This window comes from Peromyscus leucopus, chromosome 5 (assembly GCF_004664715.2).
Source record: "Peromyscus leucopus breed LL Stock chromosome 5, UCI_PerLeu_2.1, whole genome shotgun sequence".
Lineage (NCBI taxonomy): Eukaryota > Metazoa > Chordata > Mammalia > Rodentia > Cricetidae > Peromyscus > Peromyscus leucopus.
In genome coordinates, this window is record NC_051067.1 from 79,950,354 (window position 1) to 79,974,855 (window position 24,502).

The 24,502-nt window shown below is 41.8% G+C and overlaps 1 protein-coding gene across 1 annotated transcript in view; it reads left to right on the forward strand.

Annotated features, from left to right (window-relative positions):
* The window catches only part of Cyld (CYLD lysine 63 deubiquitinase), a 67,939-nt gene extending 53,819 nt beyond the window's left edge, over nt 1-14,120 (forward strand). Inside the window, exons 14-18 of the mRNA XM_037206076.1 lie at nt 8,501-8,633; nt 9,495-9,603; nt 10,357-10,475; nt 10,799-11,015; nt 12,538-14,120. Of these exons, the coding sequence (XP_037061971.1) occupies nt 8,501-8,633; nt 9,495-9,603; nt 10,357-10,475; nt 10,799-11,015; nt 12,538-12,722 (763 nt within the window). The 3' untranslated portion in view covers nt 12,723-14,120. The remainder of the gene's footprint in view (nt 1-8,500; nt 8,634-9,494; nt 9,604-10,356; nt 10,476-10,798; nt 11,016-12,537) is intronic.
* Nucleotides 14,121-24,502: the final 10,382 nt, after the last annotated feature.

Below are 24,502 nucleotides of genomic sequence, written 5' to 3' on the forward strand. Positions count from 1 at the left end.
AAGTGAAAACTCCATAGTTCTCTGCTTTATTTGTGAGGTGCCATGTAACACATACCAAAGCCTTTCTTTTCAGGAGATGAGTGTGCAGGCTGTACTGATGGAACTTTCAGGGGCACACGCTACTTCACCTGTGCCCTGAAGAAGGCGCTGTTCGTGAAACTGAAGAGCTGCAGACCGACTCTAGGTTTGCGTCCTTGCAGCCTGTTCCTAATCAGATTGAAAGGTGTAATTCTTTAGGTATTTGGATACTTTTAAATTTATTTACCTATCTGGAATGACTGTTCATGATGCCTTTCAGTATCTGAGGATGACAGTGTTGAAATGATTCACTTGCCAATGAATGTCAGGTTTCTAAGTTGGTAAAGATTGTTACTTGGTACATAAGAAAGTTGTCCTAAGAGGAGATACGTTGAAGTCAGGGAAAGTGTTTAGGATCTAAAGAGGGAAAAGTAGTGGTTTGCTTTTTCTTCTCTCTTTGATTATGGACATTTAATTTTTGGCAGTATTGGTGGTAGAAATGAAATGTGGCCTTTTAGCATTACTTCCCCCTCACCATCTTTTTAAAATACTTCATTCAGGATATCCTATGAAGAAATCTGATACATTCTGGGAATATAGTCAGCTTGACAGATGAAGGACTATTCTTCTCAGTACTTGTCACTAGCTTGCTGATGCTGGCCTTTCCAGTTCTGAGCAATAGTGAGAGTCATGCAAAGAAAATAGAGAAACCATCTTTATGAAAGACATTTTCTAAATGTTGAAAAGTGCCTTGGAAATTTTGTTTTCTTTTTATGCTTGAAAATGAAATATTTTGGACAAGTAACAAAATATTTATTTGATGGGTGCTTAATTGACTTAGTTTTCTAAATTCTGTATGAAGGGAGTGATGTTTGAAAGTGAATAATGGCCTTTTTATAACCCTAGATAAATGGCAGTTAACTAAAGTAAAAAAAAAATTGCAGAGGATACCAAAATATACTTTAAATGATGCATATATGTACATGTATATGAATATATAATATCATGGTTTAAAATAATTATTTTCATTTTTTTATCTTTTCAGCATTTGGAGGCTACTTAAGTGAAGTAGTAGAAGAAAATACTCCACCAAGAATGGAAAAGGAAGGTTTAGAGATAATGATTGGAAAGAAAAAAGGCATCCAGGGCCATTACAATTCTTGTTACTTAGACTCAACTTTATTCTGTGAGTTCCTGTTTTCTGCAGTAGGTGTAGATAGTACTGTGTCGGGAGGTGGGAGAAAGGTAGGTATGTGTATGTATGTAGATGTGCTGTGTGTGGAGAACAGGTAGTGTGTGTGTGTGTGTGTGTGTGTGTGTGTGTGTGTGTAGTGCTGTGGGGAGAGGGGACAGGTAGGTGTGTGTGTGTGTGTGTGTGTGTGTGTGTGTGTGTGGTGTAGATAGTGCTGTGGGTGAAGGGACAGGTAGGTAGTGTGTGTGTGTGTGCTGTGGGGGGGGTGTGTGTATGTGTGTAGATAGTGCTGTGGCAGGAGGGATAGGTAGGTGTGTGTGTGTGTGTGTGTGTGTGTGTGTGTGTGTGTGTAGATGGTGCTGGGGGGGGAGGGAGACAGGTAGGTGTGGTGTATGTGAAAAAAGGTGCCAGGTGCCTTTGAGTAGAGAAACTAACAGAGTTAGGACCAGATTTGGTCCTTGGTAGCTAAAGAATTTCATATCCTAATCCTAGATCCACAGCACTAATATAAAACACTGCAGTGAATAATGAGTAGGAGCAGTGGTCCCTGTGAACAGATACTCTAAGGACATCTGCCTCCAGTGTAGTATGATTGCCTGTATGCCAAGGAACCTGCAGTCAGCTATGGCATTGTGTGCTGCATGTTTTAGTATATCGAGAGGATCATAAAAATTCTTTATATTCAAAATCATTTTCTATGGGATCACTGTTCCCTCCTTTGTGTAGTTTTTCTTAAGTGGAGCAAGTTAATATGACAAGGGTCATTAGGCTCTGAAGCTTGAACCAAGAATAGAGAGCCTTAAGGACTGTGCACTGCCAGTTAAACTAAGTGGCTCTGCTGGCTCTCTACCCCAAGAGGCAGGAAGTTAGCATGGATGGTAGAATTTTAAAAGTAGAGAACAGAATAAAGGTGGTGGGTCTTCTGTTGGTGGAATACTTTTGATTAAACAAACAGACCTTATAACATTACTACAATATTCCTTAGATTCCTGATAAAAATTTATTTTAGTCAAATTTTTTTCTTTGATCCTAGCAATTTTTTGTTGCTTGTCACTCACAAGTTATTTTAAGGAAACACATATCTTATGTGTTTATGTGGATTTGCCCTGACTAGTGATCTCTAACTTTCTACCCATGTTGTCTCTGTGTGACTGACTTCCAGGCCTCTCTTGGCTTATGCAAACAAATTTTTTCTACCATTCCCTGGCATGTTTTTATCCTTCACGTGTGTGGTGTAGTCTTGGTGTTTCTGGTCTGGACCTTCAGGGTCTCTGGGCAGAAACAACTGAACACAGCCTGTGCTGTCTGATGGGTTCTTATGCCAGTGGTTCCCTACCCTGTTCTTTTTCCTTTCTGACTCCTTTAAGAATCTTTCTCAAATATTATTGTGTTTATAACATGAGGGAAAATGTTCTTTTTATTTTGCAGCTTATTTGCTTTTAGTTCTGCCCTGGACACTGTGTTACTTAGACCCAAAGAAAAGAATGATGTAGAGTATTATAGTGAGACTCAAGAGCTACTAAGGACAGAGATAGTTAATCCTCTGAGAATGTAAGTAGAAGACACGTGTTTTGTTTTTAGTGGTGTTCTTTTTGCTGTTTTCTTGTATAGTAATTAATTTATGCTCTGGATATAGTAAAGAAAGAAAAGAACAGAAATTAGTTCTCATGAAATACCAACTTTTTAAAACCTTTACTCTTCTTCTGTTTATTTCTTTCTTAAGTCTGGACAGTGTATAGAACTTAGTGCATTCTGTAAAATGATGTGAACCATTTGGTATCATGCATTACAAGTTAGTAATGACACTCTGCACTAGAAACCGATGAGGTGTATTAAAGTAATATGGTGTTTTGTTTGTTTAAAAGATTGTATTTAGGTCTTCCTCTCTCTCTACTAAGGTGAATTGTAATACTACAGAAGATCATGTGGGAAGGAAGACTTTGATACATAGTGCTGATGTGTGATAACATCACAAGACATTTACTCGATGAAGAGTTAGGTTAGCCAATGATCATGAAACAGATAGGAACATAGAAAACAACTATACAGTTTTAAGGTCAGTTAATGATCAATTGAAATTTTGTGATATACTTTTCTTAACAATGAAATAAAAATTAATATATTTAAGAAAGAACAAAATATGGAAATAAAGTTATGTCATATAACTAAGAAAGTAAATTTAAAAGAGAACAAATTCTCTAGATACTTTTCTTTAATTTTGTAATCAAATACCTTATCCTTTAATTACGTGCTTTGATTTTCACATTAGTTAATTGTCTTACACAAATTTTAAACTTCGAGATTTTCTTTCCCTATGTAAATGACACTAGTACAGGTCAAATCTTAACTACAAGGCATGCTATCACAGCCTGCCTTCTTTTTAGAACACTAAGTCTATCGGTTAAGTGTTCTTTGCATGCTATTGCCCAACCAGTCCAGAATCATGGTTATCATACTTTGTTACCCACTCTACAGCAAGAAAGAGTTCCGGATGGCCTATGAAACCAAGATGCATCTTGCAGGCATGGTGGTATACACCTGTAATTCCAGCACTTGATAGCTTAAGAGGCTAAGGCAAGATCAATTGAGCCCAGAGATTTGAGATACATTTCTTGTGTCTGCAAACTTTGTATCTGTTGTTTGGACAGAGGTTTTGCTTTCTCTATTAGAAGCTTCCCACAGGCAGAGACCCTGTTTTGTTTGTTTTTGTTGTTGTTTTGTTTTTTTTAATCTTCTCGCCTTTGTATTCCTGGTGCCCTACATATATCATATGACATAAGTGGTAGGTGTTTAGTGTATGCTGATTGCAAAGAGCTAACAAGTGAGTGAATAGTCACTCTAAAAAGCAGGTACATGGTGTGATTAGCTGGCTCTGACTTGCTCTTTTAAGCCCATAGTCTCCTGTAGTCAAGAGAATGTCGTAATTATGTTGACTGGGTAAGACTTTATAGATTTTTAGTATCATCAATTCCTTTTCCATGTCTCTTATCCTGCAATATTAAAAGGACTTGCTAAAATTTGGACATCTTGTTTTGTAAAATAAATATTTTAATATAATAAGCAAATGCCATTTAAAAATCATTCACCAGGTCTTTTTAAAAAGTTCATAATTGGGGCTAGAGAGATGACTCAGCGGTTAAGAACACTGGCTGCTTTTCCAGAGGTCCTGAGTTCAATTCCCAGCAACCACATGGTGGCTCACAACCATCTGTAAGGAGATCTGGTGCCCTCTTCTGTCTGTAATGCAGACATTACACTGTAATAATAAATAAATAAATAAATCTTTTAAAAAAAATAAAAGTCTGTAAAAAAAAGTTCAGAATTGACCAGGCGGTTGTGGCACATTCCTTTAATCCCAGCACTTGGGAGGCAGAGCCAGGTGAATCTCTGTGAGTTCGAGGGTATGGAGCAAGATCTCTGGTCTACAGAGCAAGATCCAGGACAGGCACCAAATCTACACAGAGAATCCCTGTCTCGAAACAAACAGACAAAAAGTTCAGAATTGTATTGGTACATGGTAGTCATTTTTGAGGTGTTTAATAGGATCTAGGAACAATTCTGGTTCTCAGACTTTGACTTTTCAAAGTTCTGTAAGAAGCCTACGAATATAATTGTATAATTATATTCTTAAAAATAAATGCCATATCTGTTGTTGGCTTAACATGTTATAATTGTATGAGAAGTATTTGATTATTAAGATGTGTCATATAACTCACTGTGCCAGTGTCAATTAATTCATTTTTATCAACGTAGATATGGATATGTGTGTGCCACAAAAATTATGAAACTGAGGAAAATACTTGAAAAAGTTGAGGCTGCATCAGGATTTACCTCTGAAGAAAAAGGTGACTCTTTTAATTTATAATACATACATTGAAAATAACTTGAAAGTATGTTATTTAACAATATGCTAAATTATTTCCTGAAATATACCTGTATAGTTTAGAGGGTTAATTTTAAGTTAGAATTATTTGAGAGGGCTAGGGATATAGCTCAGTGGTAGAGTGTGCAAGAGGCCTTGGGTTTCATTCCCAGCACTGCAAAAATGAATGAAAAATTTCTTTTCTATGTGATATGCATATTTCTCCTGATTTGGTGATTCTTCTAAAGTGGATGTGCTGGTGAAACAACTCTTTAAGAGGCTGGCTGGCTGCCGGGCAGTGGTGGCGCACGCCTTTAATCCCCCCCGCACTCGGAGGCAGAGCTAGGCAGATCTCTGTGAGTTCGAGGCCAGCCTGGTCTACAGAGCGAGATCCAGGAGAGGCATCAAAACTATACAGAGAAACCCTGTCTTGAAAAAACAAAAACAAAACAAACAAAACAAAAAAGGCTGGCTGGTTCTACAGCAGATGACTAAGTAAAGGGCTTTCCTTGTCACCTGCAGTGGTATTTGGAGTTGCTTTCTCTTCCTGTGGCGAGTGGTGTCCTGAGCACTCAGTTTCCCACTGTGCTCCTGTTGAAAGGGGCTGTGGAACAGCTGGCCAGCACTTCCGTCTACTCACAACTGAAGAATTTGCTCAGATTCAACTTCTGACTTTTGAGTCTGTTAACAGTATATTATAACTAGCTGTGGTTATTACTTAAATAGAAGGAAAAATAGAGCATATATCAGGTATTATTTTACTGAAAACCCCCAAAAGACATAAAAATAATTTCACTGTGTGTGGATGAGTATATTCTATTAAACGGGGCAACATGACAACAAAATGAAAAAGTAATGTTTTATTATAATCTTTAAATAAGTTTTCTCTTGTCAGGAAAACTTGAAAAAAACTAAACTTTTAATTGAAATAATACTGAATGAATGAAACTAATTTCTTGTAGAAATGTGTCTGTTATAAAGAGTAGAATGGTTTTTAAACTTTCCCTGTGATTTACTTAATTTTTTTGTTTGTTTTCTCCTAGATCCTGAAGAATTTCTAAATATCCTGTTTCATGATATTTTAAGGGTTGAACCATTGTTAAAAATCAGGTAACTCTCAAGCTGTCTGGGAACATTAGGGAAATAGACCTTCTTTACCACTGCCATGCTCAGTAGGAATGAAGTCTTTACTGATACTTCATCGGTGTTTAAAAAGAATCTTATTCTAACTGAATTTAAAAAAAAAACAACAAAAATGTGGGAATATTGTTTTTGGCTTCCCATCACTTACAGAGCTCAGTTAGCCTTAAATTAGCTCTTTAGTTCTCAGTTTAGTAACTTAATCTCTTCCTTCTCCCTGTGTTGAAAGAATACCCCAATTTACTGTGATATGGTTCTTAGTGAGATTCTGAATGTCTGAGCTTCCCAGGCATTTGAGTGGTCACAATCTGGTGGACCCTCTCAATTTCAGTCTTGGCTTCTCTGGTGAGCACCTTAGGAGTGTGCTGTCCACTTCCTCAATAGCCAACACTGGTGAGTTCTTTACCTCTGTGTCTAAGAGGCGCAGTTTGAACCCATGTTAAACTGATTTGTGGGAGCAAGGAAAGTACCACAGTTCAAGTTTGGTACTCTTTGACATGGTGAATAAGCATTGGGTGTACATACTTATTAGCAAGTCAGAGTTGGTAATTGTTTTATATATGCCTAGAAAAATCCTAAAATTGTCTACAAGAATTCACAAAAGAATTTATAATCTAGCCATGTAAAAAGTAATCATGGGAAAACCAGTAAAATTTTTGTATTCCTTTAAGCATATAGAAAAGAGAATATTTTATGTTTTAGGAAAGAAAAATAAGAAGCAATCAATTTAAAAAAAATTTTTTTTTAGGAGGGGGATTTCAAGACAGGGTTTCTCTGTATAGTTTTAGTTCCTGTCCTGGATCTCGCTCTGTAAACCAGGCTGGCCTCAAACTCACAAAAACTCAGAAAAGAACAGGCCTCCACAGATATCAAACAAACATAGTGTATCAAGTTGCATATGAAGACTAGGCACCTCCCTTATATTAAGGCTGGACAAGGCAACCCAGTAAGAGGGATTGGGTCCTAAAAGCCAGCAAAAGAGTCAGAGACAGCCCCTGCCCCCAGTGTGAGGAGTACATATTGAAAGAATTTTTTCTATAGCTTTTTAGCTTTTGTAGTTATCAACAACCAATTTTATTCTAGTCGGGCAGTGGTGGCGCATGCCTTTAATCCCAACACTCAGGAGGCAGAGGCAGGCAGCTCTCTGTGAATTCAAGGTCAGCCTGGGCTATAGAGTGAGTTCCAGGAAAGGCACCAAAGCTATAAAGAGAAACCCTGTCTCAAACCAAAAAAAAAAAAAAAAAAAAAAAAGAAAGAAAGAAAAGAAAAAAATAATGTTATTCTAGAATAACTGCTGGTTTCTTGGATTTTAATCTGTTGTTATTAGCTTTGAGTTCTCAAGAGTGCTCTAGCTTGTTACCAGATTTTAAGTTTTGTAAATTCAGGACATAGTTTGCTTAGGGAAACTGAAGATCACTATAGCGTGCTCTCTGAATTATAGAGGTTTTGCTGATATTTTTCTCTAAAACTCTTGAAATCTAGATATACATTTAAACAAGGTGATTCTAAACCCAGACACTGCTAAAAAAGATAAGTAGTAAACTGAAAGATTAAAAACAATCTTAGTAGAATTAGTTTTAAGGATTACTAGTAAGCTGGTAAGGGAAGGGAGATGTTGGACATGTTTTCCCTGTGGTGGGTGTTTGTAGACGGTTTCCCTGTATTTGTCAAGTCAGTGGGTAACCATCTAAAGAGCACCTGGTGACTGAAAGGCTAGAGGACAGTTGTTAGGGTCCCTGGGCTTCACACCGATAGGAAATTATCCTTCCCTACATCTAGGGAATAAGAAAGTTTGCTCTAGGTCTAAGAGTCTGTCATTGAGGCAGTTAAGCATTTGTTCTAGTCATTAAAAGCAGTCCTCACAACTGTCTGTAACTCCAGTTCCAGGGGACCTGACACCCATGGCAAAGCACCAATGTACATAAAATAAAAATAATTTTTTTAAAAAAAAAGCAGTAGCTGCTTTCTAGATTTGGAGGGCGAAATCAAATTGATTATTGTTCATATAGTGTTTCTTGACTGGGATATTATTTTACATTTTTCTTGTGATGGCAAAGAGAACTTTTGAATAATTTATACATAAGGCAGAAGAAATAATTTACGAGGTCTTCTGCATAAGTGCATTTAATTATCTCATCCAAATCATTGCCTTTCACCTGGCATTTGGACAATCCAAGACTGCACATCAGCATTCTGGTATCGTATTCTCAGGTCCTGTCAGATGGCTTCATATACTGAGTCAGGCATTTAATAGATAGCTTATTGCATTTCTTTCTTCATGCTCCTAGATCAGCAGGTCAAAAAGTTCAAGACTGTAACTTCTATCAAATTTTTATGGAAAAAAATGAGAAAGTTGGAGTTCCTACAATTCAGCAGTTACTAGAATGGTCTTTTATCAACAGCAACCTGAAATTTGCCGAGGTTAGTGATTCTAACTGGGTTTTTATTGTTACTTTATTTTGTTTCTTATCAGTTCTGGGGATTAAATCCAGGACTTTGTACACACTACCCAAGTGCTGCCCCACTGAACCACACCCAGCTCTCACTGTGCTTTAAGCAAGAATAGTTTGAAGAAACTACATTTAAAAAAAAACATGATGTTCCAACTTTGTTCTTTTTTAAGAAAGCCCCTTAGCTTAAGTTGGAATGTTTTGGATTTGGGTTCCAAAAGAAAAAAAGCTAATTTTGAACTTTAAAAGTAGCCTAATACCAAAGATATACATACACATACATGTTTATGTTTTTAGTTGTCATTTTACTCACACATATTATCTAAACATGTCAAAGGTAATGTTACTTTTCTCCCTTTGTTAAGAGATAAAATGCCGGTAAAATTTTTCTATATAGGTTTGCTATTGAATGTGATAGAAAAGTTTCTTTTACTGTCTGAATGTATAATTTCTGCAGTGCATGCTGTGGTCTGTTTTTATCATGTTCGTCTCTGAGGTGGTATTTTACTTACTTCTTTGCTGATGTATAGGAGCATCAAGTCTGGAAATTCTGTAGCTTGCTGCTGCTCTGCCTTCACATTGCACATTCACAAGTGGGCTCTGTTTCATGGGCAGCAACACTGGTAAAAGCACTGCTGGTTTGACAGCCATGACTGTTTCAAATTCATAGGGAAACATTTTTGTTTTTTACGAGTTTCCTCCATGAGTTACAGGGGATAGGACTCAAGGCTATGGACATGCTAGGTAAGCACTACATTTAGCTGAGTACCCAGCTACTTAGGACTTTGATTTCTAAAACTATTTGTCTTTTTTTTTTTTTTTTTTTTTTAAGGCACCATCATGCTTGATTATCCAGATGCCTCGGTTTGGAAAAGACTTTAAGCTATTTAAAAAAATTTTTCCTTCTCTGGAATTAAATATAACAGATTTGCTTGAAGACAGTAAGTATACAGTCCTTTGTTTGTTTAGGTTTTATTTAGAAATAGTTGGCCTGGGCTTTTCATTAGTTATAGTACTTTTGGTAGGTAATTCAGTATCTGAAGAACTTGGCATATTAAGCCAATAATTTGAGTGCTGGGAATTTATTCTGAAAAAAAGTAGAGGTAAAAATAAACACTTTAAATGCAAAATTACTTATTATCTGACAAGAAATTAGAGACAAGTAAATGTTAATAAGAGGGAAGTGGTTAATTGGATTATATATCCAAACAATACACGTACTACCATTAAAACCCACAGGTTTGAGGACAACACATGTCAAAGCAATGTGTGTGGTAGTTAGTGGAAGGGAAAGCATTGAGAGGCTTGAGATACATGTGTACCTGGGCACACACAGTTACATAAATATTCAGACATGAAACTGTTAGAGAAAGTTCATAATGGCAATGATTGTCACTTACTGTCTTATTTACGATCATATTGCTATCAGTCTTCTTTATACTTTGTTGGTCTCTTTGGACATTTCATGACCAGAGGAACAATTCTAGAATAGGTTAACAAAACAGTTATTTGAAGAAAAAAAAATGTTCTTAAAAATATTGAATAGAAGAAAATCCAAATGAAAGAGAGTCAGAGAGGGCTAGGTCCTTCTCCCTGCACCTCTACTGCATTCTTGTTTTCAAAGTATAGCTTTTATTTTTAGTGACAGAATATATTTTTAAAAGGCTTCTTCCTTCCCTCTCTGCATACGATAGCTCCCAGGCAGTGCCGCATCTGTGGAGGACTTGCAATGTATGAGTGTAGAGAGTGCTATGATGACCCTGACATCTCCGCAGGAAAGATCAAGCAGTTCTGTAAGACCTGCAGCACTCAGGTAATCTGAACTCACTGGTGGACCCGCCCTGCAGCAATCAGCTACTGATGGTCCAGAACACTGCAGGGTTTGAAAGCCTTTCAGAGTCAAAGTGCACTTTAAACATTCACAATAAATATTATTGCTCATGACTCTCTTCTGCTGGGGTGTGTGTGTGTGTGTGTGTGTGTGTGTGTGTGTGTGTGTGTGTGTGTGTGTGTGTATGTGTGTGTGAAGTACTTGACTGTTTTTAAGAGATGTGATGGTCAGTGAAAGGATTAGAGTCTGCCCCTTGAAACATAGCGTAAGCTCATGTGTGGTATTTTCTTCATGGTCTATTTTAGGTTCACCTCCATCCCAGGAGGTTGAATCATACATATCACCCAGTATCACTTCCCAAAGACTTACCTGACTGGGACTGGAGACATGGCTGCATCCCCTGTCAGAAGATGGAGTTATTTGCTGTTCTCTGCATAGAAACGAGCCACTATGTTGCTTTTGTGAAGTATGGGAAGGATGACTCTGCCTGGCTCTTCTTTGACAGCATGGCTGATAGAGATGGTATTTAAAACTTTTCTTTTGGGGTGAGGTGCTTCCTAGTGAAAGTACTTGTTTGTAGTAATAGGGTATTTTGTGAGAGACTTCTTTGAAGGATATTAAAAGATTTTAATCTTCAAAGAGTATTAGTAATTCTGCTATTCAAACTAAGAAACAATAATGTTGTGACGTCTTGGCCCTTAGGCAGGTTTGTTAAAGAGTCCTGTCCATAACCCCAGACTTGGGAAGTGGTGGATTGTGAATTAGAGGCCAGTTTGTGTTACACAGTAAGAACCTGTTTCAGGCTGTCCCACCTTAAAAAAAAAAAAAAAAAAAAAAAAAAAAAAAAAAAAAAAAAAAAAAAAAAAAAAAAGAATCTAAAATTCTATTTCTTTCCTTTTTGTATACAGTATAGTAGGCATTTATTTATTTATTTTTCTGTTTTCTTTTTTTTTTTTCTTTTTTAAATGCCGAATGCCTTTTATTGAAGGAGGGAGGAGGTCTTAAATACAGGCTTACAGCACAAGGGGAGAACCCCTGAGGGCAGAAGTTCGCTACTGATGTTTTACAATCTTGCATCTAAGCTGTTAACGTAGTAGGCATTTATTGAGGACATAAATGCTAAGCTCTGTGGGAATACTTGGTCATGGAAATCATGCCTGTTTTTCTGTTGTCTCAGCTAAAGTTGAAGGTGGTGAAGGTTGCATCGTTTGTATTTAACTCAGTCTTCCTGATCTCATGCATTTCATTTCAGGAAGAAACCTTTACCCAGTGAGCTGTTATTACCCAGGAAGCTTAGTTATTACTTAGTACAGACTTGAGTGCCAGGACCTTGAGGGGTTTTGGTCACAGTACCCCTGAATTACCCCATTTTCTCTACAGCTATTCTCCCAAGCCCTAGTCCCCCAGGTCTTCTGGTGTGGCTCTCTAATAACCAGAGGCCCAAGCTGTAGACCAGCAGTTCTCCATCTCTCCTCATCTCTCAGATGCCTGAGGGTACAGCCCACCCCTCCTTGCATGTGCTTCACCCAGTGAACATTAGCAGCATGACATTTGGGAAAGCACTTGGGAGAGCAAATGCGATCGTCAGAGCACATGCCTATTCTGATGATCAGTATATAAACAAACCATGCTAGAGGTGTGCAAGTATGTTTTTAAAACTTAGGGAAACAGTAGTGTGCAATTACTAAATTTGCTCAAAATCGGATATTCTTGTGGAAAAGAGTGTAAGGCTGCTAGTATCTGGGAGGGATATAAAAGTATGAGGGGCCAAGACTGTGTGCATACGTGGGTAGCAGCCTGCAAATCAGGGCTGCAGCTTTTCCTAAATATATGTCCTTTTACCAATTTTACTCACTTTTGGCTGCTGAACCCTCTCAGAAGCCAAAAAGGAGAAACTGAAAGTCAAAGGTGTTTTTTTTTTTTCCCCCCTGATTTTGGGATTCAGTCTTCACTAAATTCTAGGATAGTAAAATTGTTATAGGGGGACAGGGTGCCCAGAGGACTTTGAAGTGTGCTGCCCTAAAGAGAGCTCTTCTCGTCCTAGGTGGTCAGAATGGCTTCAACATTCCACAAGTGACACCCTGCCCGGAAGTGGGAGAGTACTTGAAGATGTCTCTGGAGGACCTGCACTCTTTGGATTCCAGAAGGATTCAAGGCTGTGCACGCAGACTTCTTTGTGATGCGTACATGTGCATGTACCAGAGTCCAACCATGAGCTTGTACAAATAACAGGTCATCTGAAATGGGCAGAGACCGAGCACAAAGCTTAGCGCTGTGTTTTCCTCTAGCTGGCGGTTCTGTCCGGTGCCCATTGCCGGCAATGGGTGTCTTTTGTGATGATGGCCCTTCAGCAAAGGATTCCTGTGTTTCCAAACGAATTGCTTTTGTGTTCTTGAAGTATTTAATAAGAAGCATTTTGCACTCTAGGAAGTATGTTTGTGTTGGTTTTTTAAGAAGTCTAAATGAAGTTATTAATACCTGAAACTTTAAGTTAACTGCATTGATGATAATGATATTTTTGGAAGCATACATTTTAATTGTGACATCTGAAACATCTTTTAGTCCATTGAGGATGTAAATAAATATTTCTTCTTATGGACCAAGGATATGAAATCATTTTTCTTTTGTAGCTATTGATTGCCTTGAGGAAGAAATAATATGGCTTTATTAAGAGTCTCCCTTTACTCCAGTTATTGAAGGTGTGCTGAGTTTAATTGTTAATTTTTCCTATCTAGTGCTGATTTCCTGCATGTCTGTGTTTTGCTGAGTTTCTGTGTTCCTGCAGCAGTGGTTAGAACATGCTGACATTCCTTTCATGCTGTTTTTTTCTATTTGTTCTGGTTTTGAGATAAATGAGTGACTTTGTTATAAAATGTCCATTTTTGATGTCATCTTGGAGGATTAGGGTACATAGCAATTGGAGCATCTCAGTCATGGTAACAACCTTTACCTAGCAGGTTTTCTGTAGGAGCTCTTAAGTATTTATAGAACAAGGCACAGTGATTTATGAAGTGACTGGAGTGGTAAGTAGATAATATATTCTTTTTTTTTTTCCGAGACAGGGTTTCTCTGGATAATATATTCTTATATAGGTACACGGTCCAGAGAAAATAAAGTTGGCTTAGAGACATTACTAACATTTTCCTGAAAAGATGTATTAGATATTTAAAATTCTCATTGCAAATAAATTATTTTATTTTTAATTTAAGTGAACCTCTTTTAATTTAAATAAGACTGTGATTTGATTTGATCAGAGAGCCTTATACTCACTGATGTCACTTTTGTTTGACTTGAAATAATGGCAGTGATATCATTGTGTAACTGGAATGTTAGTGACAGCTTCCTCCTCCTGACTGAAGAAGTAGAACACGGATATCGTCTTAGGACTGCGTGTAGTGTGTGCATAGACCACGGTGGATGCTCTACACTAGAACTGTCAAGTATACAAGCCGGCACTGAGCGGTGTTTGTTGTCTGAGTGTTGTTTTGTGGTATTGCTGTCTCTCTGGAATAATATTTCAACCTTACAGAAAGACAGAGAAGGTGTTGTATGTGTAGCATATGGCTTTATAAAATATTTAATGTCAAAAGAGAGTCTTTATAAATCTTGCTGTTATTTTTAAAGGCACTTTGCTCCTTGGTTTTATTATTCCATTTTGCTAGTGTGTATTAGCTTTATAAATCATAAGGCACAGAAGTTCTTCCATCTTGTAATCTTTGTACTTTTGCAATAGAAAAGAACATAAATTCTGCACAGACTTTTGTATATCTGAGTGCCTAGGCTTGGTGGTGAGGCCATGACTAGATGGCAGTGAAGACCTCCAGCTATGGTCTAACCTTGCCTCCATCACCTTGGGACTGGTGAGAGTGGCCAGCACAGGGTCTGAGGCTTGCGGACTGACCACCCAGAGTCCAGTCACCCTGTAATAAGTGCGTATTGAATGAGGCTGTTAGTGTGGCTTTGAAAGGTTTAACTGAGGGATGATCATGAATCTGTACATAGGCAAGACTGGTTTAACAGGGAAAGGGGTGAGGGAAAGCGTTTTTGTTTGTTTTCATTGTAGAATGGAGGCAAAAATCCATGGCAAGAGAGACGAGCTACTTGGCTTTCAGAGCAGAGGACCCACAGCTTGTCTGACAGCGGCTCCAAAGTTGGGGTGGCACTTTGTGAGTGAGCAGGACCACATCCACAGGCAGTCTGTGGCGAGATTCTCTCAAAGTAGCACTGTGTTCTTTAGCAGTAGTGAATGAGTGGGGGCACACAGTGAAGGGCCCGCTTTCAGTGGCTGGGGAGGCCTGAGGATCACAGGCCGGCAGGAGCATTCCTCATGCTTTCTTGTCCCTCTGGATAGTCCCTCCTCGTTTCTGGTTCCAGCAGAGTCTGGTTTGCTGCGGGGGTAGTAGGGCTGCACTAGGTGGTGCAGATGTGTGCCTGTTGATTAATTTAAATCTTAGGTTTTCTGTGCTGTTTTCCCATTGCCTTTTAAAATGTTTGGATTATCCTTTTCCTTATCAAGATGATAGTATAGTAGGATCATCTTACTGACAACATGGTTTATGATCCATAGCTACAAATAGAAAATATAAGAATTCATATTTCTCGGCCGGGTGGTAGTGGTGGTGCATGCCTTTAATCCCAGCACTTGGGGAGCAGAGCCAGGCAGATCTCTGTGAGTTTGAGGCCAGCCTGGTCTACAGAGCGAGATCCCAGGACAGGCACCAAAACTACACAGAGAAACCCTGTCTTGAGAAACAAAACAAAACAACAACAAAAAAAATTCATGTTTCTCTACCTTGAAGTAAATCTGTATCTGTGTATGGAGAATCAGGGGCATGGGCAGAGGGAGAGGGAAGGGGACCAGGTACATTTTAATACCTAAGCTAAATGTCTAGCTCCTCACTGCCAGTTTCATAGAGAGTCCAACTCAATTCCCAAAATAATGTTTTCTAAGATGGGGCAAATGCTTTGAAAAACAGAAATAGGGATCTGTATAGTGCAGCTTTTGTTAGTTGCTATGCATTTTATCCTCAGAGTAACTTAGGGTTTTTTTTATTATATGTTTGCCAAATGCTTAGGTAAATGGCCAGGCTCATTCTTTTTCCTACACACCCTCTTGAGCACAGAGGAGGACAAAGGATTGACTCATGTGGAGCTTGTCACCTCTCTGGGTGTCTGAATGTGGCATTTTCATAAATGTAGGAGTGGCAGCCCTCCTGGCTGGATTTTAGCAAGCAGCTATATAATTTTGTATCTGTGCATTATCCTACACTGAGGCAGGAGTACAAAATACAGTGTTTGGCCTTGGTGAACATGCGCCAACAAGTATTTATTGGACATTTATTAGGTGGCTAGGATATGGCATGGGGCCTATGAGGCTTGCTTTCTGCTCTCATACAGCTTACTGCCTAATTTCAACACCAGAGCATCTGTTGATGACCTCTTAGCCTAGGTGTGGGTGACAGGCCTGTCTGGGGACCAGTTTTGGAGACAATGTAGTGTAGCAGGGAAGTAAAGGACTGAGGAACAAAAAACCTGGGTCCTTTCTCTACCACTTGCTCTGTAACCAGACGACACCTTGACTTCCTGAGCTGTAGGTTCTTGCTCTGTATGATGAAGGGGTTGGACGGTGCAGTCGGATAGGGGAAAACGGGGCAAACTGTCAAGGTTCCAGACCATGCCTAGATCTGATTTCCTGGTGGAGGTAGGAAATTTGAGCTCAGAGGTTCAGCAACAGAACCCAGTGTCCAGTGTGTATGGAATCATAAGGTTGGAAGGTTTCAAAGACCCTTTCTCTTTCTGTGACTATGGGGTCAAACAATGCTATTGTCTGTAGCAGTTATTTTATGTAAGTGTGCAGAAGTGGGTACTGACTGTTTATCTGTGTTTACATGTGAACTTATATAATAAGTGCATTTGGTATGTGTCCCTCAGCCCTCTATTCCTATAGCAATTAACAGTCTTTGGAATATATGTAAGTCTTAGAGGATATTTGATGGTACTTACTTGGGTATTTCCTTCCACCCTATTTCTATAGAAATAGAGGCTCTGGGAGCCAAAGAAATAGACAAAACTCTCATGTTGAAGGGAAAAATCACTGAATTTATTTCTCTCTACTGCTTAATAATGTAAACATTTAAATTCATGGGAAGATTTTGCCTACACCCGCCCCCCCACACACACACACTGGATAACAACATGTCATAGTGTGCCCTCTTAGAGTAGGTAGCTCCTGAGGAGACCTGTGGTTGAAAACAAGACTGTCTCCTTGGGTTTGGTGATTCCAGCCCCAGCCCTAATTCTTCATCAGTGAAATAATTGGTTAGTTCCGAATGTAGCCGGGGTGGGTGGAGAAGAGGATGTTAGGTGGAAACTATGAACAAAAAGGGTTGGAGGAGGCAGTGAGCTGCCCGGCACAGCAGCGAACAGGGCTGGCATGACGGCAAGCTTCTGTGGCTCTGGGCATTGGCCCTCTCATCAAAGATGTCAGAGCGTGGCTTCTTGTCAGGGAATTAAGCCCCCGTGGGAGCTTTTGTTGGTTGTCTTGTTGGGTGGGGAACTGGCTGGAGGTGGGGGCCAGGGCTATGCTTTGTCTTATTCTGAAGCCTGTAGGGTTTCTCTGAGTCCAGATGTGGTGAGAGGCTGAGCAGTGGAGCTGGCCAAGAGTAGTGGACAGTGGGGGATGGGGTAAACCCTTGCTGCTGGCCTTAAATGGCAGTGCTGTGCTCCCGAGTGCCACGGGGTCCTGACCTCTGTCCTGGCAGCTGTGGTTCTGTCTCATCACATTTTAGTTCGCATTTTCTTCCTAACAGACTTGAGGGAGAAGGGCTGTTGATGCAGGGATGATCCTTCCAGGCACCACGGGCCTCCGCACAGTTCTCTTGTGCTTTTAAATACTGTTGACTTTCACTAGTTATTTATTCCAAAGGGATTAGACTGGAGGCACAACTGTCTTTGGTTTCATATTATGAAATAGCCTTGTGCTGCGGAATGTTAGCTCTGGAGAGTTGCCCTCATACCGGAAGCATCCATTTAATAAAATCCCACTGGCACTCCCTAGGGGGGTATGGTTATTATCAGGCTGACCCAAAGGAACACATTTTGTATTCCATTTCCTTTTCTGGTATCATGTTCAACATTTTTTTTTTTTTGCCTGAAGAACATCCTTTTGTTTATGAAAACATGAGTAACATTGCATAAAACAGTCCCTTACTCTCAGAATGCTCCGATTTAGCCTTAATTTTGTTAAACTTAGAGATGAATGAAGTGCTGCTGTGGAAAGAAATGTACCATGTACTATTTCTGTATCATTAAAATACAGTTTTTATGGTTCTTTCTCCTTGATTTCTTTAGGGGAAGGGTCTTGGGGTTGGGGGAACATGGAAATTGGTTCTTCATCAAGCTTCTAGGCACACATTGTGTCTAGGGAGTGTTTCGAGGGTACCATCATTCAGCTCTGGGCCATAGCTTGGCAACTACACACTCTGGTGCTGGATATGGCTCATCGCCACCATCTCTAAGCCTCCAACCACAGGTTACTCCTGAGATGCCATCTCACCTGCAGATATGTGGCCAGAGACTGTTCATTTCAGGGGGTGTGTGCTGGGCCTACGAGCTGCCAAGGACATGGCTACTTCTCTGTAATGCCCAGGGAATGATCGCATGACATCTTAGGGACTGAAATTTTACTCTGGGCTTCTTTTAGGTAACAAAATACATGAAAAATCCTCCTTCCTTGGAGACCAAGCCACTTAGTGCATCTAGGAAGGGATGCTCGACTGATCTGAGTTATATTGCTGTTGTAATACGTCAAGGTTTCTGTTTAGAAAACCCACAGCTGATAACATGATCGTGCTGATAACAGCATGGGCAGCTCGGCAGCTCTACTTTTGCTGAATTCAAAGGTTGGGATACATTTTCATAGATCTCATTCTTGCATCTGGGCATATTGATGTGACAGGGATTGGATTGCCCATCTGTGGATATGAACATCAAGTGAAAAACAGTCTTTGTTGAAGCTGACCTAGCCAGAGGAACTCTGGTCCTATCCTTGACCTCTGGCCAGCCTCCCTGACACAATCTGAAGGATGCGATGCACTGTCAGAATAAGGGTTCTACATCCTGGCTGGAGGTCAGGTCTACACAGGGATTTTTTTTTTCAGGGTGCTTGTGGTTTATGTAGGCCCAAGGGAATATCTGTAGATGGCCCAGAGGTATTTGTCAGGGCTCTACCCATTGGTCAAGTTGGGACCAATTCTGGACAGAGTTTTTCAAGGTAAGCAATTCACATGTCATCCCTAATGGGAACCTTCTGCTCTAGCGGAAGATAGGTTGTGGATGCAAGCTCCAAAGGGGAAGTAGAAAAATCTGTGGAAAAGTTACTGGCCCAGCTTTTCAAGAAAGATAGGGTAGAGGTGTGTTGGATATAGGAGAGATGGATTAGAGGCAGGATGGAAGAAGGTTTGAGTAAAGAATACTGATGTGGGGCAGGAGAGATGGCTCAGTGGTTAAGAGCACTGGTTGCTCTTCCACAGGACCTGAGTTAAATCCCCCACACCCACATGATGGCTCACAGCCATCTGCAATTCCAGTCCCAGGAAAATCTGACACCCTCTTCTCGACTCCAAAGGCACTGGATGCAACATGTTATACAGAAATACATGCAAGCAAAATACCCACACACATAAAAATAAAGATTTTTTAAAAATAGAATAGCAATATGGGCACTGTGAAGATGCTATTTTTTTTTTTTAGGGAAACATTCTAAAGTGTGTGTGACCTCCAGATGTTTCAGATGTCATTCAAAAGAATAGCCCACCATGTTGACGAGGGAAGCTGTCCCAGGGAAGGACAGTTTGGGACAGTTTCCTGCCTATCTTCACCTGTTGGTGAACAGCAGCAGGTCTAGATGAGTTGCCAGTGGTGGAAAACTGCCTTCTAGTGCTCAGTTTTGATGGAAGGGGTTGTTTCTGAGATCTGGTTACAGCAAGGAGGTGATCGAAGACTCACCTGCACATTACAGGAACTGGGTAATTCCTCTTAGCAAGGGACTCTCATTACAAAAGACAACTAAAACACGCAAGGATTTTAACTGTGGACACTACCACTTTTCAAGACTTTATGCCACCTTGGTAGGCTCTGCTTGGTGGCCAGTTGGTCTCACCAGCCTATGGAATAAATGCAGTCAGACCTTGAGCCTACACCCACAGCTTGCTTGCTCCTCAGCTCTGTGCTCCGTTGGCTACAGAGTGTCAAGGCTGCTCGGGATTGTCATGGGGTGCGATTATACTGTGGGAAACATTGTATCATAAACAAACTGTCACACAGCAGGCAGACCTGGCAAGTCAGGAGTCCTCTCAGAGAAGCATTAGGAGAGGTCTTAAAGCTGGGGGCTGGGGGCTGGGAGTGTGGGAAGGGTGAGGGTAGAGTATGGGGGACATGGGAGCAACCCTGCTGGTCCCTTTGCTTATTTGGTGACATTGACATCCAGACCTTGGCCATTGCAAGCTATCAAAGCTCAGCAGATGAATAGAAAGAGGGACACAGATTTCTTCACAAAAGTGCAGAGTGTGTCTGCTCGAAATGCTACAGGGCTCTGCACATTGCTTGGGGACCAAGCCTAACCCAATACTGTTTTCCCAAGTGACATTTTAGTGGAACACAGTCACACTCACTCATCTATGCTGCTTGGATCTGGCAACAGCAGAATTGTAGAGCTGTGACAGAAAACTTGAGACCTGAACAGCCTAAAATATTTACTCTCTGGCTATTTGCAGGAAAAGTCCACCACTGGTGTTATAGCTATGGTAAGAGAGATATGTAAAGGAAGGGTCGAGTTTCTAAAGGTTGGTTTTGTTGTGCATGTAATTAATTGTATCTCTCTCTTCTATTCTTCCTCCTCCCTCTCTTCCTTGCTTTTTTTTTTGGGGGGGGGGGCAAGATCTCATTCTATAGCCTGAGGTGCCCTTGAACTTGCCATAATCCTCCTGCCTTGGTGTTCTGAGCGCTAGGATTACAGGTGTGAATCAACTCGCCTGCGTTGGTTTAAATTTTGTAATGGATATATTTAAGACCTATAGCTCACTGCTGTCCATCCCTGAAGATTGATTGAACTATTGCTTCTCAGGAGCCCCTTGTGGGTGGTGGTCTTGCTTACCACGGACTCCTCAAATGCCCCACATGGGTTGTTTCTCCCAGCTCTCTTCGCCCTCCTATACCATTTACTCTGATCCGGTGTTTGCTGTGGTCTCAGAACTAGCAGCAGGGCCTTCTCTGATTCTGTACTCTCTTTCCCTCAGCACTTTAACCAGCGCCTGACACAAAGTAGATGCTCAGAATGGGGAGAGGAACTGTTTGCTTCTTATACAGAGAAGCCAGCCTATTCACTATTGTGGATACAGCCAGAACTGAATCACTGTCAGTCCTTTTGAGAAAGTACAAGAGGTCCTCGTCTCTGGCTGCCCCATGACACATGTTCTTGGAGACATCGCAGAGCTTCTCCAGAAGGCAAACTTTGGATGAAACCATGCTTGTAAAGCGCACAACACAGTGCCTGGTGCTCAGAAACCCCTTACTAGATGGTAGCCACAGTAGCAGCAGAAGCAGCAACATCATGGAAATATAATCACAAACTTGAGAGATAGGCTCGCAAGACTAATTATCGCACCCCTTCGTTCTCTCTGCCACAGCAAGTCTTCATACTGCTTTGTAAGATTCGGAATTTCTTAAGCATCTTGTCCTTCGTGCAGCAGCGCCATCTTGTGGGTACTTTAAGTTATGACACTGTCCCTGATCGCTCCAAAGAAGTCAGACTGTATGTGTGGAAGGAGCGGGTGATGCTGGCCTTCGGGGCTATGCGACTTTTTACAAATGACATGCAGAAGGTCTTAAGCTTCCTCAGTGTGATTTAAAGACAGATGGTTGCACTGGCCATTTCTGCTGTCACTGTCCTCTTTCATGATTGGCTCTGCCCCAGTTCTGACTCCAGCTTGAGTTTTCAGGCTCCTCTAAAGCCACATTTGAAACGAGTTAGTGCCATCTACTGGGAGAACACAGTAAGATTGGTTGTGCAGTCCTAGCCCAGATCTGAAGAATGAATCTTGTTTTATGGGAAGAAAGTTGGAAAGGAACAGGTTCTGACGTCACGCCCCCTTCACTGATGTGTATGTCTCGCTTCAACCATCAGTTGCACAAATGTTCCCATTATTTACTACATCAGAATCTAGAGTGATCGTGGGCCACCTGCCTCTGAGTGATGAGGAAAGGCAGGTGTGGAGCTCCCATGCAGAACCGACAGAATCAGCCATCTCTTCCTCACCAGGTGGACTGCGTGCTGATTCCTGCCAGGGTGGAGCACACTTTTTATCTTTCAGGAAACCTGGAGTTTACATCTGGAAAAGACACTAATACGATCCTTTCTGTGTATGTGGGAGCAGGCAGCCCTTGCAGAGCCATGGTGCTTCTCCATGCTCACTTTGTGACATGCGTCAAGTGACCCTTGGTAGGCCTGGCAGGCCACAGGAGGTCCTGCAGGTTACTGCTGCTGCTTTCCCTGTGTGTGGCCACCACGGGGTGCCCAGCATCCACCAGCTTTCTCCCACTCCTGCTCGTCTTGGAGGCAGGGAAGGGTAGTATGCAGCTCCATTCTTGATGGCCCTGAGCAAGGCTTACCATAAACAAAGCACAGATCCTCCAATGACCTCACCACCTTCCTCACGGCCTCTCTCAGAGCATCAGTACACACTCCACACAGGGGAACTGGACCACATTCTGCACTGTCCCGTCCGGTTCTGGCATTTGAAGTCTCCATCAGTGAGCTCCAAGTACCACTGCTGGAGTCTGGTTCTCCTCGGGCTGCTGGATTTTCTAGTTTTAATTCTTCTTCAGCTCCCTGCTCACAAACTGGGAGTCAGGGTTCAAAAGCCTCCATGTTCTGCAAACTTTGGAGTCAGCAAGGATCTCAGTAGGAACTCTTTTGAGGGAACTGGTGGCTTCACCTCTGCCTAGGATAAGGTGTAAGACCTGACGGTGGTGTTTATAACGGGGCCAGCTTGAGAAGCTTGAATGTTCAGGATCTTGATATATTATGGTAGAAGTAGACCCTGGAGCATGGTTCAGTCTCTGATGATTTTTCTGGATCGTGTGTGTGTGTGTGTGTGTGTGTGTGTGTGTGTGTGTGTGTAGCTCAGAGGTGGACATTGAGTGTCTTTCTCAGTCGATCTCTATTTTTGAGTCAGGGTCTGTCACTGAACCTGGAGATAGTAGATTTGGCTAGGATGGCTGATCAGCAAGCCACAAAGATCCTCCTGTCTCAGCCTCCCCAGCACTGGGATTATAGGGTACACCTCTACACTCAGCTTTTTTGTTTTTACACACGGGTGCATGGCATTTGCTTTACCGACTGAGCTGTCTCCCCAGCCTGTAGACGGTTATTTTGAAGGACACAAGCCAAGGTTCATAATATATTAGACGAAAGAAGTAGGTTGTAAAAGCTCACATATCACAATGGGCCTCGTTTTGCTTGTGTGTGTGTGTGTGTGTGTGTGTGTGTGTGTGTGTGTGTGTGTGTGTGTGTAAAAGACACGGCGAGACAGGGTTTCTCTGTGTAGCTTGCGCCTTTCCTGGAACCACTGGTAGCCCAGGCTGGCTCGAACTCACAGAGATCCGCCTCTGCTCCGAGTGCTGGATTAAAGGCGTGCGCCACCACCACCCGGCTGGCTACAGAGCTCTTACTGGCCATGGATGGCATTTATAAATTTGCTCTCCTCTCGTCCATCTCATCTAAACCGGAACTAACAATTGACTGAGCAGGAGTGCAGCGAGCGTGGCTGGGTGTGTCAGAGGAGGTCAGGAGCCTTGTGTGCTCTAGGTCACATGCTACGCGGTGCTCTGGGGCCTGGGGAGTGTGTGGCAGGAATTCTGGAGGTCACTGGGATGGAAAGGCCTGGGCACGTTTCCCTCAGGTTTGAACGAGCCCTTCTCTTGGCCTCTCTGGGGAAAAGAGGCCCATGCCTGTGAAAAGCAAGAGCAGGATGGAGGGTGGGTTGTATGGTGGATGGGAGAAGTGCCGCTGGCCTCGTGTGTGTGGTACCAGGACTCTGGGGTTACTGTCACCATGACTAAAACCACCCATAGACCAAGAGGGTCCATCTGTAGCTGCATTATTTGGGAGACTGGAGAGGAGAGACTGTGCCCCCACACACACACATTAGCTATATGTCTTTCCCTTTCCCAGCCCCTGGTGTTGGGGTTCTGGAGAGAAGGATGAGAGGGACAAAGTACCCGGGAGGAGCAGAGCAAGGCTGAGCACACTGTGTGGAGAGAGGAGGTGCTGGGACACGGGCAGTTTGGGCTGACACCTGTGTGTAGAAGTGTATCACCTGGACACCTGGGATAAGGGACAGGGAAGGACTCAGCAGGTGGACATCCTCAGGATTCAGGCTACATGTTTTTAAGGATGCTAAGCCTGGAGGAACTAGGTCAGAAGCTGATAGAGCCTGGTGAATGAGAAAGCGGGATGTGCCTGGCCTGGGCCTCAGTTTCTCTACAGGGAGAACACCAGTCCCTGGCTCAAATTCTCTTATGAGAAAGAACATCATCCTCACTTCTCAGGTAGGGAAATAGAGGCACCGACAGAGCCGTGGAACTTGAACTTGGAGAAAAGTGCTTGGTCATCGTGGTTCCCTCGGGTTCTGCTTGTGGAAAGGCCATGGGAAGGGAAGGCCCCTTGGTATGGCTGGCCAGCTCTGGGGCCACAGGGACATACAAAGTGGTTTTGTTTCTTCTCTGTTAATGTCACGCCACTGGCCACAGCAAGTCTTCCATGTGGGGCTTCTGCATACCCTGCCCCATCCTGCATTCAGGTCACATGGCACCCTAGGGACATCCAGCCTGAGCCCAGACTCCTTTGTTCCTGCAGGCAAGGGTCACCCCCTGCATACCACAGCCATCATTCTGGCTCCTGGCCCCACAACTTCATGTCATGGAAGTCTGCGGCCTTGCATGCTGTGGTT